The sequence below is a fragment of the Paroedura picta genome, chromosome 6 (genome assembly GCF_049243985.1).
Source record: "Paroedura picta isolate Pp20150507F chromosome 6, Ppicta_v3.0, whole genome shotgun sequence".
Lineage (NCBI taxonomy): Eukaryota > Metazoa > Chordata > Lepidosauria > Squamata > Gekkonidae > Paroedura > Paroedura picta.
In genome coordinates, this window is record NC_135374.1 from 19,833,091 (window position 1) to 19,849,599 (window position 16,509).

The 16,509-nt window shown below is 43.9% G+C and overlaps 1 protein-coding gene across 1 annotated transcript in view; it reads left to right on the forward strand.

Moving 5' to 3' along the window:
* The window catches only part of DDX10 (DEAD-box helicase 10), a 206,895-nt gene that overhangs the window by 180,372 nt on the left and 10,014 nt on the right, over positions 1 to 16,509 (forward strand). The window contains exon 17 of the mRNA XM_077341610.1: positions 8,147 to 8,271. Coding sequence (XP_077197725.1) covers positions 8,147 to 8,271 — 125 coding nt within the window. The remainder of the gene's footprint in view (positions 1 to 8,146; positions 8,272 to 16,509) is intronic.

Sequence of the window (16,509 nt, forward strand, 5' to 3'; positions counted from 1 at the left end):
TTTTGTTTTCACACCAAAAACAGCCACCAGCAGTAGATACGACATGTCCTCGCAATTCTGAACAATTGGTACAGATGAACTAGGTAATAACGGTTACCTGCGCATTAAATTAAAATGGCCCATGATCTGATGGTTGAATCTAGCATTATAGTGCAATTACAGTAAAGTGGGAAGTAGCAGCCACACAAGTTTGCTCAGGGGCGGTTTTGGCCGTTTGCCCAGAAACTATATTCGACATAATTCTAGAGGGACCTTTTCATTCCATTGCAGCGTTATCTAAAGCTGAGGCGTCCAGGATAAAAACTTTAAAAGTTTGGACTCTTTATTACCTATGCCAACCTTCTTCACTTGCTTGCTGGGGTGCCTGCTTTGTATGGATTTATAAGCCCACTTGGCGGTGTACAGGAGGGAATGCTTGATCACAGGCAACCTCATCATTTTTGTTTAGCAGTAGAAACTCGCACCTTGGCCTGGAACGTCAAGAGCAGCCTGATTTCACCATCCCAGAAGCTAAGCAGGGCTGGCCCTTGTTGGCTGGGTGACCAGCAGAGAATTCTAGGTTCCAAAATGGATTGCATTAAAGTTAACATTTCTTCATTTACCTTTGAATGTTTACTTTTGATGTAAATAAGTAGGTTAATAATTTTGTTATATTTTGGTCTAAGATGTGGCCCTTTTTAGGTACTGGGCACACTAATGTGGCCTCCATGTGCCGAAAGGTTGGGGTGCCTGGAATTACAGGATAAAGCAATTTTACCATCATAATAATTCAGAAAAATTTTTTAAATTCCATCGCCAACAATGTCTAGCACTTGCCAATTTATAATTATTCATATCCAGGGGAGATTGCTGAAGGAGGGGACCTCTACAGGTGTTTCTAGTCAGTGACCCCAACCAAATACCTGGCGGAAGAGGTCCATCTTGCAGGCCCTTCAAAACTGGGCTAGCTCTTGAAGGGCCAGCAGCTCTTTCAGGAGCTCATTCCACCAGGTGGGGGCCCAGACTGTACTGGTCCTGGTTGAGGCCAAATATATCAAGGGCCAGGGCATGCCAGCCTGTTCATATTAGCTGGGTGCAGAGTCTTTCAGGGGGTATATTATGCTGTGATTGTACAACAGAAAGAAGGCTCGGGGTCAAAACCATCACCTTGAATGGTGGCTCTAGGGAGCCACAGCAGATGCTGGATGGCTGATATATTCTCTGAGATCTGTCAAATGCTTGCACAGGGCCAAAGAACATCACAGAGGAAGCTGGGATGCAAGCTGCGTACTCCACTTACTTGTTCTTTTTAAATTGAGACAAATATTTATCTGCTTTCAGACTTCGAAAGATCTTGCTGCTATCCTTGATGGATAGTTGCAGGGAAGAGATATGAAAAATAAGAAAAGTCCTATTTCAGCTATCGTTACTTTTCACTAAATTAATTTAAGACGTTTCAATTGTGTAACAGTGGAAGCCTAGTGTGTAGCATTAATAACAGCAGCTTCAGCGGCCCGTTGTTTTGATTGTTCTTATCCACATTGTCCCAAAAATGCAATCTTCCGGGAGTCAAGAAGCCTTGTTTCCTGTTTTTATGAACGCTCAGCAGAGGTCATCAATCACCAGATGCGTTTCGTCTTGCTTGCCGTAGATAAGTTACAGTCTTTACACAGTATAAGGGTTTGTCAGGTAGCCCTGTAATAAAGAAACAAATGAGCAAGCATCTTGGAAACGTAATATGTTCACAGATGAAAAATTGGCATTTCATTGACTGCACAGCACCCTGCAGGGAGAACTTTAATATACACGTATAATAAAAAGCAAAACAAGAAACGGCCCTTCGGTAAACATACGAAGGTCCACACAGCACAAGAGCCTTGGGATGCTCTCCAGCAGTCTCTGTGGAAATATTTGCACGGAGGAATGCAACGTAGGAACGGAGTCATCTGCAGAGATCCAGCTGCAGTTGCTGGCACACAACATGCCTTCTTCTGAATGAGAGGGGACCTCCTGAAATTCCAGCATTTCATTGATTGTGGATCTAGCACGGCAATACTAAATCGATGACGGCCGCTCAGTCGAGAGGAGGTAAATGGATCAGCCGTCAGTGCAGGCTCCATGCAAAGCAGCTTCATAATTCTAAAGCAGAAAATGGCCAACTTAACCGATTTGGTATTACATTAGCAAAATGAAACCCGGTAAAGCATGCAACCGCGGAATCTGAATTCACGTCCGAATACTGTATTCCCAAGTAAAGGTTTAGAGCAGGGGTAGTCAAATTGCGGCCCTCCAGATGTCCATGGACTATGATACCCATGAGCCCCTGCCAGCGAACGCTGGCAGGGGCTCATGGGAATTGTAGTCCATGGGCATCTGGAGGGCCGCAGTTTGACTACCCCTGGTTTAGAGAGTGCATTCATGTATCAAAAGCTTATTTGTGCTGGGAATTGTGCTGTTTTTAAAAAAATGATTGTTTTGTTCGGCTTCTGGACTTTGGTTAGTCAAGTCACCCACCCAGATTTATTTATTTACTTATTTATTTTGCAATGGGTTGGATCCAGACTGAGTTTACCATTAGTCAAATGGAATGTGCCTGGCTCTCCCCTCCCACTGTAGCCCACAGATTTTCCCGTTGAATATGAGGCTCTGAGGAAGAATATGAACAGGGTTTACAATGGGAAGAAGGAAGGGATGGAAACTGCCCATTGGCTCCAACCTGACTGTTTATGTGGAAGGGCTTCCAATACAACAATATAGCCATAAAAGTAACAATTAAGACAAGATCACAAGGGCTGTAAGCCTACATTTGGAAGGGAGGATGCTGTATAAAGGAGTTAGTGATGGACTATATGCATGTTGATTATACATGTCACATTGAATGCATGTGCGCCTCATTGCACATGCTTTCTTTTAAAAAACTAATAAAATCAGGAACCTGTGCCTTGATAAATGTGGGGTTTAAATCATGCTTCCACCCATACGTGTGTTGAATGTGACTAGTACGTGCTAAGAGAAATAATGTGTACACCGAATGTACTGTGTGGAGAAGAAGAATTGGTTCTTATATGCTGCTTTTCTCTACCCAAAGGAGTCTTAAAGCGGCATACAGTTGCCTTCCCTTCCCTCTCCCCACAACAGGCACCCTGTGAGGTGGGTGAGGCTAAGAGAGCCCTGATATTCCTGCTCAGTCAGAACAGCTTTATCGGCGCCATGACGAGCCCAAGGTCACCCAGCTGGCTGCATGTGGGGGAGTGCAGAATTGAACCTGGCCCAGCAGATTAGAAGTCTGCACTCCTAACCACTACACCAAACTGGATTATGATGTGTGGTGAGAGCTGCTTTTAGCGCCAATTCAATTTTTCACATGATTAGATCGCATGAAAATTTGGATTCAGAAGGAACTTTGAGCTTGTGTTTATTGAACCAGTCCTGTGTGCATCCCCAGCCTTTCCATTGTTGCCTAATCAACGTTTGAGTGGAATTTTCAAAGCAGTCTGTCAGTTTTGTTGGTCATGAGACCAAAGGTTTTTGTTGTTTTAATCTAGTGGGTTAATACAGGGCTTTGGGCTCCCCTGAAGTCGCTACCCCCAACTTCTATTTGACCATATTCCTTAAATGGTTATTTTAGCACATAAGGAGAAAAATTACCATCAACTTCCAGCTTTAGGTTGTTCTCTCTTCTGGCAACAATATACATTACTGAGGACTTACATATAAAGTTATATAAACCAATTTCTCTTGTGTACGTATTTCCCCAATGGGCATATATTGAACTCCCTGAAGAAGGTTGATGTGTTGAAATGTTTGAACACAAGACTTCTTTTGCGAATTACTTTTTGTACATGGGTTGACCGCCGTGACTTCTGTAAACCTGAATGTGATAAAAGTGTGTATGAAATGAGAGATTGTTGACATGTCAAGTACATTTTGTGCTATGTTGGGGGTGGGGGTGGAAGATTTAGGCTCTGGAGTTTTTTACTGTTGAAACGAGATATTTTTGTTCTTGTGTTTTATGCTCACCAGTTTTGTTTTGTCATCTTAATCTCCCCAGACTTTTTAATGAAGCACAAAAGAGAAAACTTTTTTTTAATTTCTTATTTATTTGGGATACTTGAACCCCATTTTTTTCATCTAAGAAGGACCCAAAATAGTTTATAACGTCATTTCCCCTCCCCTTCCTCCATTTTATTCTTACAAGAAAAACCCTATGTTGCGGTTGAGGCAGTGCGACCGGCCTAGAGTCACGCCCAAGTTAGGATTCTCTGATCTGACCATATTGGTCTGTTACGGATTGCCCAGTTAGTTAGCCATGGTTATAAGTATTGTACTAATACATTGTAGTATTTTACAGCAACATCTTAGTACGTCACTTTACAGGATTTTGTAGGCATAAATCAGAATCCCCCACCACAAGAATCTTACAATCTAAAATTTGATAGCTGTGGAGATTGAAAAGATGGGAGCCCCCTGAGCCCCCAGGGAGGGTGGTATATAAATATAATAAATATAATAATTTAAAAAATGTATGCATTTGTAGGCTTTGGGGATGAGGAATAGCAACAGTGTCATTGCTGCGTGAATATTTAAAACCACAAGAATATATATATATATATATATTTTTAAAAGAGCAAGTTTGGGCTTTCATTCCAAGCAAAACAGAAGGTAGAAAATGCTTGGTTTAAAGCAGGGGTAGTCAACCTGTGGTCCTCCAGATGTCCATGGACTACAATTCCCATGAGCCCCTGCAAGCATTTGCTGGCAGGGGCTCATGGGAACTGTATTCCATGAACATCTGGAGGACCACAGGTTGACTACCCCTGCTTTAAAGAACAAAAGAGCCTCTTGTGGTGCAGGGTGGTAAGGGAGCAGACATGCTGTCTGAAGCTCTGACCATGAAGCTGGGAGTTCGATCCCAGCAGCCGGCTCAAGGTCGACTCAGCCTTCCATCCTTCCGAGGTCAGTAAAATGAGTACCCAGCTTGCTGGGGGGGGGGGGAACGGTAATGGCTGGGGAAGGCACTGGCAAACCACCCTGTATTGAGTCTGCCAAGAAAACGCTAGAGGGCGTCACCCCAAGCAAAGGGATAAAATAGCCCTGTAGAATATCTTCATGTACTAGGTATGAATTCTACTAGGTATGCATGCAGTCTCACCCCCCTCACAGTGTGTCTCTTGTGGGGAGAGGAAAGGGAAGGTGATTCTAAGCCGCTTTGAGACTTCTTCGGGTAGAGAAAAGTGGCATATAAGAACCAACTCTTCTTTGTACTGGATCAACCGGTATCTGGTCCTTACATTATTTGTTGTATGCGTTACTTTGGCATCATTCCTCTGGGGTGTTTCAGTCATTGGAGTGCAGTCCCCATCAGCCTTCCAGTTACTAAACCACTGGATGCCAACCCTGCTTTTCATTGGTATGATAACCAGAAGAAAGATAACAACAAAACAAAAAAAAGTGGTGGAATTTGCTTGAACTCTGCAAAGAAACAGCTGAAAAAACATCTACCTTTGAAGCTCCCTTTCGGGCTTTCAAACAAGTTCTTTTTTTGTGTGGGTTTTTTTTAATCGATAGTTTGCAGTGGTGTCTTGGCTTTATTGATAATTCTGATCTGTGGTTTACACTGAGTTGGTATGAGGAAAAAAATGTCCCAACCTTGACCCTGGCTTCATATGACCTTTTTATAGCAAACCTGATGTTGTTTCTACTTTTCTCATAGTTTCTCCATGACCTTTAAAATACTGCAAGAGAGTTTCATTGGAGAGCGATAAGAGAGTCTACAGGGGTGTCTAAGCCATATTTTCTGTCTTGTGCTCTCTGTATCTCCAAAGGTCAACCCTGGAGCTTTACTGGGAAAAGCGCAAATTTTACTTTATTGCCGAAGTGTTGCTCATGTGCCTTAAGTGCAGTGCACATGTTTGGTTTTGAAAAAAGCAGCTAAAGGAAGGAAGAATGCTAAAAGAAGTTTGTTAAAAGATGAAGGCCATTGGAAAGGAGAAAATTGTTGCAAAAATTATTTCTCTTGACATAGTGATACTGGCAGTGGGGGGGAAATGTTGAACATTAATGAACATTAGCATCATTGTGGTTTGGAGCACGGGTAGAAGAAGAAGAAGAAGAAGAGTTGGTTCTTATATGCCGCTTTTCCCTACCCGAAGGAGGCTCAAAGCGGCTTACAGTCGCCTTCCCTTTCCTCTCCCCACAACCAACACCCTGTGAGGTGGGTGAGGCTGAGAGAGCCCTGATATTCCTGCTCGGTCAGAACAGTTTTATCAGGGCTGTGGCGAGCCCAAGGTCACCTAGCTGGTTACATGTGGGGGAGCGCAGAATTGAACCCGGCATGCCAGATTAGAAGTCCGCACTCCTAACCACTACACCAAGCTGGCTCTCTGGAGGACCACAGGTTGACTACTCCTGGTTGGGAGGATGGAATCTGTTTTAGTACAGTCTGCAAACACATAGCCCTCTCTTCTCCCCTCTCTGCTCCCTCCCCTGACCCCACTAGATGTTCTTTTGCTATGTGGCCACAGGGATGTTGGGAAGGCTTTGTTTCCCATACAATACTGCCTTTACTTTCCCTCCACAGAAGTGAATGGCAGCCATTTACTTCTAAAGTGGTGAGGGGCACATTCTCAAGGACACTGTTGGCAGGTCTAATTCTGATCACTGCCTCTAATTGTTCTGGTCTTTTAATAATCAGTCCTGTTCCTGTCAACTTGGCTCTTTATCTGCATAGCATCTCTCTTGGGTTTTTTTGTATTTCGGTCCCTTAAGAGGAAGCTTTCAGAACATGTGACCAATGAGCCACATGCGGTGGCTTGCCAGATGCTGGGTAATAGGCAGGCACCAAAAACAAGATGTTTATTGAGCCCCTGTTGGCTTACCATACATGGTTGATGAACTGCATTTGTCTTGGTGGTCCACGTTTGGCCAGCCTGCTGTCAAATGGGATGGTGTCGGAAGAACAGGATGGAAAGGTGGGACTTGCATAGAGAATATTGGCTTGCAAATTCAGATCAGCCTATTCAGTTCCCTATCCCAGGGGTAGTCAACCTGTGGTCCTCCAGATGTCCATGGACTACAATTCCCAAGAGCCCCTGTCAGCATTTGCTGGCAGGGCCTCATGGGAATTGTAGTCCATGGACATCTGGAGGACCACAGGTTGACTACCCCTGCCCTATCTCATTCCATTCCACTACTTCTTGGCCCTCGCTGCTGCAATATTTTGGTAATCCCTGTGGACTGAAGTCCCAGCAGGCAGAGTTATCCCTTTAGTATAATTATTTAGAAATATAGAGGAGTTCTCCCAGTTTAAAGCTGGCATTGCTGTGACCTTTTGTTTCCTGAGCTTGCAGTGACCAAATGTTTCCCACAGTCCCTTCTTCCTCCTGTTCCCTCCATTTCAGATGAATCCTCCTTACACATATATTTTTAAATATTTTGTAAGTCAAATGCATAGTCTACCAAAGTGGCACTTCTAATAATCTGTTATAAACCATGCTTGTGAAAATGTTTTTTGATTTTTTTAATTCTGTAGGATCATTTTCATAAGTGTAATTTTTTGTTCATTTGTTTCTTGGCAAAATACCATCAACATCCGTGTGTCTCTTGGTTTACCTGCCTAAACAATCCATTCCCTGGTTCACTTTTAATTATCTCCTTGACTTAATGTCAGACCATGGTGGGATTTCTGAATTGTTGATATGTGAAGATTAAAAGATTTGATTTTTCCCTTTTGCTGACAGAGAAATTCCTGGTGCACCGAAACCTTCTGAGGGTGTGTGGAAGATGCTCCTTTCTCACCCACCCCTGAATGTTACATTAGCACAGATATCTGATTAAAGAGGAAATATATAAACATCTAGAGCCTCTTGTGGCGCAGGGTGGTAAGGCAGCCGACATGCTGACCATGAGGCTGGGAGTTCGATCCCAGCAGCCGGCTCAAGGTTAACAGAGCCTTCCATCCTTCCGAGGTTGGTAAAATGAGTACCCAGCTTGCTGGGGGGTAAAATGGTAATGACTGGGGAAGGGAATCGCAAACCGCCATGTATTGAGTCTGCCATGAAAACGCTGGAGGGCGTCACCCCAAGAGTCAGACATGACTCGGTGCTTGCACAGGGGATACCTTTACCTTTATATAAACATCTAACTCTGTAACTCTTCATGTACTCAGGATGAGGAAGAAGAAGTAGCCATTTTGGACCGCAGTGACAGCGATGATGAATTCGACCCGAGCACCCTTCCCGACCCTGACCGATACAGAGAGACTGACCAAGAGGACAATCCCGAAAGCTTTGGGTACGTGTTGCATCTTCTTGGAATATATGACGCTGATTTTCCCTTCTAGTCACTCTTCACCTTATCCAAGCTGTGCAAAAATAAAAGCTATTTTTTCCCAGTTGCATACAGGAATTTATAAACCATCGACTTCCATGGAAGCAGAAGCACAATGAAAATGGCCGCATGCAATTTGTACTCCTTTTGAGGAGGTTGGGAAGCCTGAATTGTGTGGTTTGACTGGCGAGTAAAGGAAGAGCCAGTATAGTGTAGTGTTCAGTGCCAGACTAAACAATGGGAGAACCAGGTTCAAATCTCATTCATTTAATGATCGTGGACCAACCATTTTCCTTCAGTTTCATTGTTCTCCAGTGCTGGTGTGGGGGCAGAATGCACCTTGAGCTCTGCGGAGGAAGGAAATGCTAAAAGTAACTTAGGTCCAATGTTGTATTAAGCAATAAAGTCCAATTTAGATTCCAGACAAGGTTTGATGTAGATTTTGACCCAGCCTAGCAACTGTTGCATCATTTAGTAAAGCAGCCTAAGCCCCAGTGAGAACTCCACCCTACTGTGTTCCGTTTCCTGTCCCGCAATGCTACATCTCCCAGCAGTCTTGGTTGTTTATAGCCACTGCTAAGAACACCACGCCTGGCTTTTGGCTTTTTTTTTTGGCAAGCACCCTCATGAACTTTGCAGTCAGGATTGGACAAAAACGATTAGCACTTTATTCTGATTCTTAGGTACGGCACAGCAAAGGAGACAAGATTTTTTTCTGCTAAATCTTGTAGCATGCCCTTTCTGTTCTACTCTACTCTTAAAATAAAATAAAAACCGCTTAAGCTGCATCAGGACCATTCCTTACCATTTAAAATAGGTGTGTAAGATATCAACTGGATACCTTTTTTTTTTTTTAATCCTCTGACGCAGCGGTCCGCAACCTTTCGGCTGCTGCGGACCACTGCTCCGGAGTGGGGGGAGAGGGCGGCCCAGGGGCCCGCGCACGCGTGGCAGTCCCAGCGCAAACACGCATGCGCGGACTGCCACGCACGTTTGCGCCCGGTAGGGGCGCAAACGCGCGTGCGCGGCAGTCCACACATGCGTGTTTGCACCGCCGCCATGCCATTTGCGCCGCTCCCCCTTCCAGCCCCTCCGGGCCGCCAGCAAATCGGCCGCCAAAGCGGCAAGCTTCTCTTCCTTCCCCTCCCGAAACGAAGCTTGCCGGGCCGTGAGCTAATCGGCCGCTTTGGCGAGCTTCTCACTTCGGGGGGGGAGGGAAGAAGGAGCCGCGGCCCAGTGCCAAGGCCTTTGCGGCCCGGCACCAGGCCACGGCCCGCGGGTTGGGGACCACTGCTCTGAAGGACTGAAAGAAAAAGAAACTTGGCCTGGCTGATCAAGCCCACATGCATGACTCAAGCACAGTATGATGACTTTTATCCTACCTCTCTGCAAAACAGAGTCTGAAACTTCCTCCAATTGGAGTGACTCTTTCCCCAAATGCTGAGCCACTGAAATTGAAGGAAGGCTCCACCCAGTTCCTCCTGGCTCACGAAAAGAAATGCATGAATGAATGACTTTCTCTTAAAGAAGTATAGAGAATCTAAACTAAATAACGAACTCGGGATATTATAGATGACCTCTCCATCGCACCCCTTGCCATTCTTGTTGACATAGTAGCTCTCTAAGGTGGAATAGGCTGCAAGATAAACCATGCACTAAGCAGTGGACTTTAGGGCAGCATAGAGGGCCTCTCTGCCCCAGTTCGTTGCTATTTGTTTATTTACAGTTCCCTCTTCAAGCAGCTCAGTGGTACGCATGTGTCCCCGCATCATAACAACTGTGAAAGGTAGGTTGGACAGAGAAAATCTAGTTGGCCCAAGTTCACTCAGCAAGATTCCATGGCAGCGTGGGAATTTGAACCTGGGTCTCCCACATCCTAAGTCAACTCTGTAACAGCTATACCACCCTCACTCTCTTACACTATGTTTTTTTCCAGCCAAGGCCGGAAAATAAGTGTCTTTAGTTGCAAGTCATCTTTGAACTCTGTAGGAAAAGATAATGTGTTTTTGAACCTTGAGGAAAAGCTTGCAGTGTAAATTTGCCCTGTTTTTGATACTTCTCCACGGAGAGGGAGACCTGCCAGGCTGTTTCATGCTGTCTCAACTGACACTTTTCAACTTCCTAGACTGGCAGCAAAGACAGAGCGCATAAAAAAATTTCTGCTAATCAGAGCCCACTAAAATCTGTTGGAAAGCTTCGGGGCACAATGTAAAAACCCTTTAGGCTAGCCAGGCTACTGTGTAATTGTATATTAACAGGAAGGAAATTCACATCAAGTGACTGCGCTATGAATTTAGTGTGGATTCTTATTGCCTGTTTTATGAGAGAGAAAAAATGTTCTCACCTTTTCTCTTCTGTGTGCTGGAAAGACATCATTATATGCAGGAGGGTGATGGATATGTGCAAGCTTGATCAGATATACAGGGAATTCAGTCTTACAGTGTTTTCACAAACACTTCTTTTGGAGATCTAAAACCGTGGTCAGCAAAGAGGAAGAGTTTTTCCTTGTACCCCCACCGATTCATCCCTTGACCCTTGCTTGGCACCATTGTTTTTAATCTTCCTCTTCCATCTCCTGAGGCTAGGGAAAATTTAGAAAGGTTACCTGAGAGGGGGAAGCTTGGGAGGGGAGATGTTGGCTTGCCATCCGTAATATTTTGCCTGTCCTGGTTTCTTGGGTTAATGATGGCTCCCGTGTTGATTTGTGCATGCTCTGTGCTAAAAATAAAAGTATAAAGTAAAAAAAAAAACTTTGCCCCTGAGTAAATTGTGTTCTGCGAGAAGCCTAACGAATCATTCTGATCTGCATAATTCCTCTTACTTTGTGTCATTGATTCCATCACCCACCCACCCACCCAGCGGTGTGAAAATTACTGCTTGGATTGCAGGCTTAAACAGAGCAAGGTTGATGGGGGTGACACATCCGTTCAGGCCAATTGAAGCTTGAGAATCATCAGGTATTGAGGAAGAAGGAGCTTTGAAGCATGTTATTCCAAAATGGCAATGCGTTTGATGAAACCTGTACCAGGTTGTCTCTATTTTTATCATTGTATAATGCATAGGGTTTTTTTTTTTGGGGGGGGGGGGCTTAATTAACAATAATAGCTGTGTTTTGCTTTTTAAATTCTGAGATATGCCTCAGAATAGAAACAGGTTCTGGCAGGCATTTCTTATTTTAAAGGGAAAACAGTTTTAAATTTCTTTTAATGAAAAAGACGTTCAGACTAAGACTGTATCCTATACAACACTGTAACGACAGCAAGTCCCCCGTAATTCTGGTTACTTCTGAGTAAGCATGCATCAGAGCAGGTTGCTGGAAACTTTATTCTAAAGATAAAAATGCCTCCAGCAATTTTGTAAATGCACCATTAATCTTTTACTCATATTAGTTGCATCTTTTCTTTTTCTTCCGCCACGGGAGAAAAACCGTGCCATCCACTCATTTAAATTTGCCTTCAAATGAACCCTCCCCGAAGCTACCCATTCACCAGATAAGTAATTAAAGACTCCAAGCATGTAATATAAGATGAATTTTTGGTATATCTAGCAGCATTTATCACATTTCAGTTTAAGGCTATCATAATCTTGAATAGATAATGAGATGAAGCATTTGGAGCTGGTTGATCAGGGAAGCAGCTGAGTGCCCTAAATATTCATTAAGTAGTCAAATTGAATCCTTAATACAGCTAATCCCTCAACCATTTGGAAACAAATTTGAAGTAGAATAAAGTTGCGATTGGACTTTTCATTACCTTTAGTTAATTGCTTAACATATATTCATTTTAGCGCTCACTTTTAAAGGTGCCCAACATGGCCTCCAAGCTGGGGTATATCTCAGAGTGCAAAATTCATTAGCACTAATTGTATAATTTTAGTGGTAGTCACTTATCTTCAGAAAGCCCGTTATTTAACGAATGCTGCATTTCTGTTCAGAAATGGGAAGAGCTATAGCTTCTGACGGCGTGTACTGTGAGTCTGAGGGTTGGTTTAAATCAGGGGTAGTCAAACTGCGGCCCTCCAGATGTCCATGGACTACAGCGAATGCTGGCAGGGGGGTCCTGGGAATTGTAGTCCATGGACATCTGGAGGGCCGCAGTTTGACTACCCCTGGTTTAAATGTACAAGAAAATTGAGAGCCAGTTTGGTGTAGTGGTTAGGAGTGTGGACTTCTAATCTGGCATGCCAGGTTTGATTCTGCGCTCCCCCACACGCAACCAGCTGGGTGACCTTGGGCTCGCCACGGCACTGATAAAACTGTTCTGACCGGGCAGTGATATCAGGGCTCTCTCAGCCTCACCCACCCCACAGGGTGTCTGTTGTGGGGAGAGGAATGGGAAGGCGACTGTAAGCCGCTTTGAGCCTCCTTCGGGTAGGGAAAAGCGGCATATAAGAACCAACTCTTCTTCTTCTTCTTCTTCTTGAGCTAGTAGAATGTAGGTATCACTTCAAGATATAGTAAGGGGGGGGGTTGTTGCTGTTTTAATGTTACCCCATGTAAAAACTCTCAGCAATTAAAAAAAATTTTTTTCTATTCCATCCCTCACCCTGCTTTGCTAGTTTTCTGCTTGTGAAGAATATTTTCTATCAGAAATGCCTCCCCCCACCCGTAGTCTGAAATGATACACTCCATTTCATTGCCACCTTATACTACAGATAGGGTACCAAGGTCCCAAATCGCTGAGAAAGTCATTATATGAATGGATTTAATCGGCACTGTAGATCCCATGTGGAAAATGAATACAATATTAATGCTAGCTAGTTTTAACTTTAAGCTCTGCATATGTAATTCAAGCCTTACCCATGGAATATCTTGAACGTGGCCCTCATTGTTTATTTATTTTATTTTATTTATTTTACGTTTATATACCACCCTCCTCTGAGGCTCAGGGTGGTTTGCATAAAACTTTGCAGAATGGGAACAGTACAGTAAAATCAGTGACTATAGATAACAGCAATAGTAAACAGTACATAGCGATAGAGCAATAATATAGTAACGCAATAGTGAACAGTAATTCAACTGCGGCATACTAACAGACCCGTGGTTGGACGGATTCAGGTGAAGATTTACATAGGAGAAAGGCTTGGGGGCCCAGTGGAAGGTTCTGGTCGACCTCAACCAAATGCCTGGCGGAGGAGCTCTGTTTTGCAGGCCCTGCAGAATTGTTCTAGTTCCACAAGGTCCCTGATCTCCTCTGGAAACTCATCCCCCCAGTTGGGGGCCAGGACCGAGAAAGCTCTGGGCCTGGTTGAGGTCAAGCGAACTTCCAGTTTGGTGTTGTGAGCCAGTTTGGTGTAGTGGTTAGGAGTGCGGACTTCTAATCTGGCATGCCGGGTTCGAATCTGCACTCCCCCACATGCAGCCAGCTGGGTGACCTTGGGCTCCCCACGGCACTGATAAAACTGTTCTGACCGAGCAGTGATATCAGGGCTCTCTCAGCCTCACCCACCTCACAGGGTGTCTGTTGTGGGGAGAGGAAAGGGAAGGTGACTGTAAGCCGCTTTGAGCCTCCTTCGGGTAGAGAAAAGCGGCATATGAGAACCAACTCTTCTTCTTCTTCTTCTTCTTCTTCTTCTTCTTCTTCTTCTTCTTCTTCTTCTTCTTCTTCTTCTTCTTCTTCTTCTTCTTCTTCTTCCTTGGGGTTGGGGATCACTACACTCTTACCTTAATTGTTTCAACTTGCACCAGACTACCACCTAGTCTTTCCGGCATGTAGTAAGCATTATTTCATAGCAGATAGCAGGAGCAGCCAAATGAGGTAGGGAAGTTAGAAGTAGTCTTTAGAACTCAAGGTTGTGAATAGACCATCATAAAGACATCCAGCGCTACTGCGTTCCAGAGGTGGTGTCAGTCCCACGTTCTGGTTTTGAGTCTTTGTATGGACTGATGCTGCTGCTGAGGCCTTTAGGGACAAGGGAAAAGACAAGCAGGCTGCATCTCCAGTGTGCCTGGATCCAGCTCAGCTGAATATCCACTTCCCAAGGAACATCTTGACTGTATTTTCATTGCCGGTCCTCTTATATTTTTATCCCATTTTGTCAAAGGAAACTAGCCTTTAAAATCAGTGCATGGAAAGCAAAGTCTGATAGATTCCTGTGAGTCTCTTTTGGTAGCCAGCTTTGGCTGAAAAATGAGATTTTTTGAGAGAGGGGGAGTTCAGTCCATTGTATTAGTGTGTTATTAGTATTTTATAGTATTTTAATGGTGATAGCCAGTGCTGCAAGGCCATAAATGCTTTACATAAATAATGACAGTAGCTTGGAAGAAAACAGAAAGGAGAGGAGCAACTAAAGGAATACGAAATGTTGCTCTAAAGGGGGGGGGGGGCGACAAAAAGAGAAGAAGCTGGGGATGGTTTGGGGGCTGAGCATTTTGATCTCATGTGCAGCATGGTGGAGAGGGCGCGTACTGTGTAGCAGTGAATGATGGATGTGAAAGACGATTTTAGCAGCAGCAGTTTCAGTGGGCTGAAGAAGATGAAGTTGAACGCCTGAGGGAAACAGGAAGATGAGGCATCAGAGGCAGTTGATGATTATTTGTTGGCCTCACAATAACTTGTATGCTTATGACTTAGGCCTGGGACTTTCTTGTTCTAATGCAGTGGGTCAATGGTTTTGGACTTCCTTTTATAATATGTGGCAGCTTTATGTCATAATCAGGGGTAGTCAAACTGCGGCCTTCCAGATGTCCATGGACTACAATTCCCATGAGCCCCTGCCAGCAAATGCTGGCAGGGGCTCATGGGAATTGTAGTCCATGGACATCTGGAAGGCCGCAGTTTGACTACCCCTGTCATAGATTAAAAACAGGCATGGATTTAGGAGAATATACACAGCGGTAAGTTATGTAGTGGAAAAGAATGATCAAAGGAGGGGAGCATGGTGTTTTAATGAATTTGTTCTTTGTGTATTACTTTTTATTCATTTCTCTACATTTCCTTCAAGAAAGGAATGCTCACTACAAATCTATAGGCTCATGAGCATACCACAAACCTAAGCAAAGACATAAGTGCAGGTAGTTAGTTTTAAAAGGTGTTTTATCTTGCAAGGATGGATTCTCACATTCATAGCAATAGTCCTAGGCTTGCTACTGAGTGTACACTCAGCCCTGGCTGTTGGCCAAGTGCATCTGAATGAGTCATTGGTTTTTAAATATCAGTTCTGCCCTTTCACACCCTTAGTTGTATACTTAACAAAGCTCTGGTGCATGCCTAAACCTAAATTATTTGTCCTTTCTCACCTGATGAGGGATTAGTTTGTCTAACTGTTTGCTTTAGGATGCTTAGGGCTGATCCTGCGTTGAGCAGGGGGTTGGACTAGATGGCCTATATGGCCCCTTCCAACTCTATGATTCTGTGATTCTGTTCTATGATTCTATAACTGCAGGTTTCAAAGCAAGGAGAATTCCTCTATTGTTTGATAATGACTTATTCATATGTATTGTTTTATTTTATCTATATATGTGTCTTTAGTGGAAGGGCGCTTGGATAGCCCAGGCAAGCCCGATCCTGTGAGATCTCAGACGCTAGGCAGGGTCAGTCCTGGCTAGTGCCTGGAGGCGCAACCCCCAAGGAATACCAGGGCCATGATTTGGCAAAATTACATGGGGCTCCTGGCTACATAACACACTTGCCATGTGATAAAATGAGCAGTAGGGCACCTCAGGTTGTATAATTTCTATTCGACTTAGGCCATTTTAATCATTGTATTAGACTAGAGAATAAGCAGTGATACATTCTAATTTTATCTCTGGCTAAAAAGGCACTAGAAGTACTTAGTCAAGTCACTGACTCCAAGCCATAACCCTGCTGTTCTGATACAGGGAGAAAAACATCAGCCTGTATTATAAGGTACTTGTAAAGTTTACTGAGATGATGGGAAGCGATGGGACTCCCTCCTCCAGGATGTAAGATTAGCACAGCTACTACAGGCCTCCCTAAGTTGCTTAGAGACATTCAAATGACCTTATAGAACCTAGCTGATATTCCTGTAATGGCTTCCTCTAATGCTGTTTGGTTGTGATTTTATTACTTTTAATGTTTTATTAGATTTTACAGTTACAGTTTTTCTTGGAAAGGTTGCCATGTTCCCATCCTGAGTTGGCTGTCTATGCGCCCAATTACTTTTATGTCTATTCTGTACTGGATTATGCCCATAAAAGGCATGCCGTTTAGGCATATTATTCCTGATGAACTCCAGCGATTC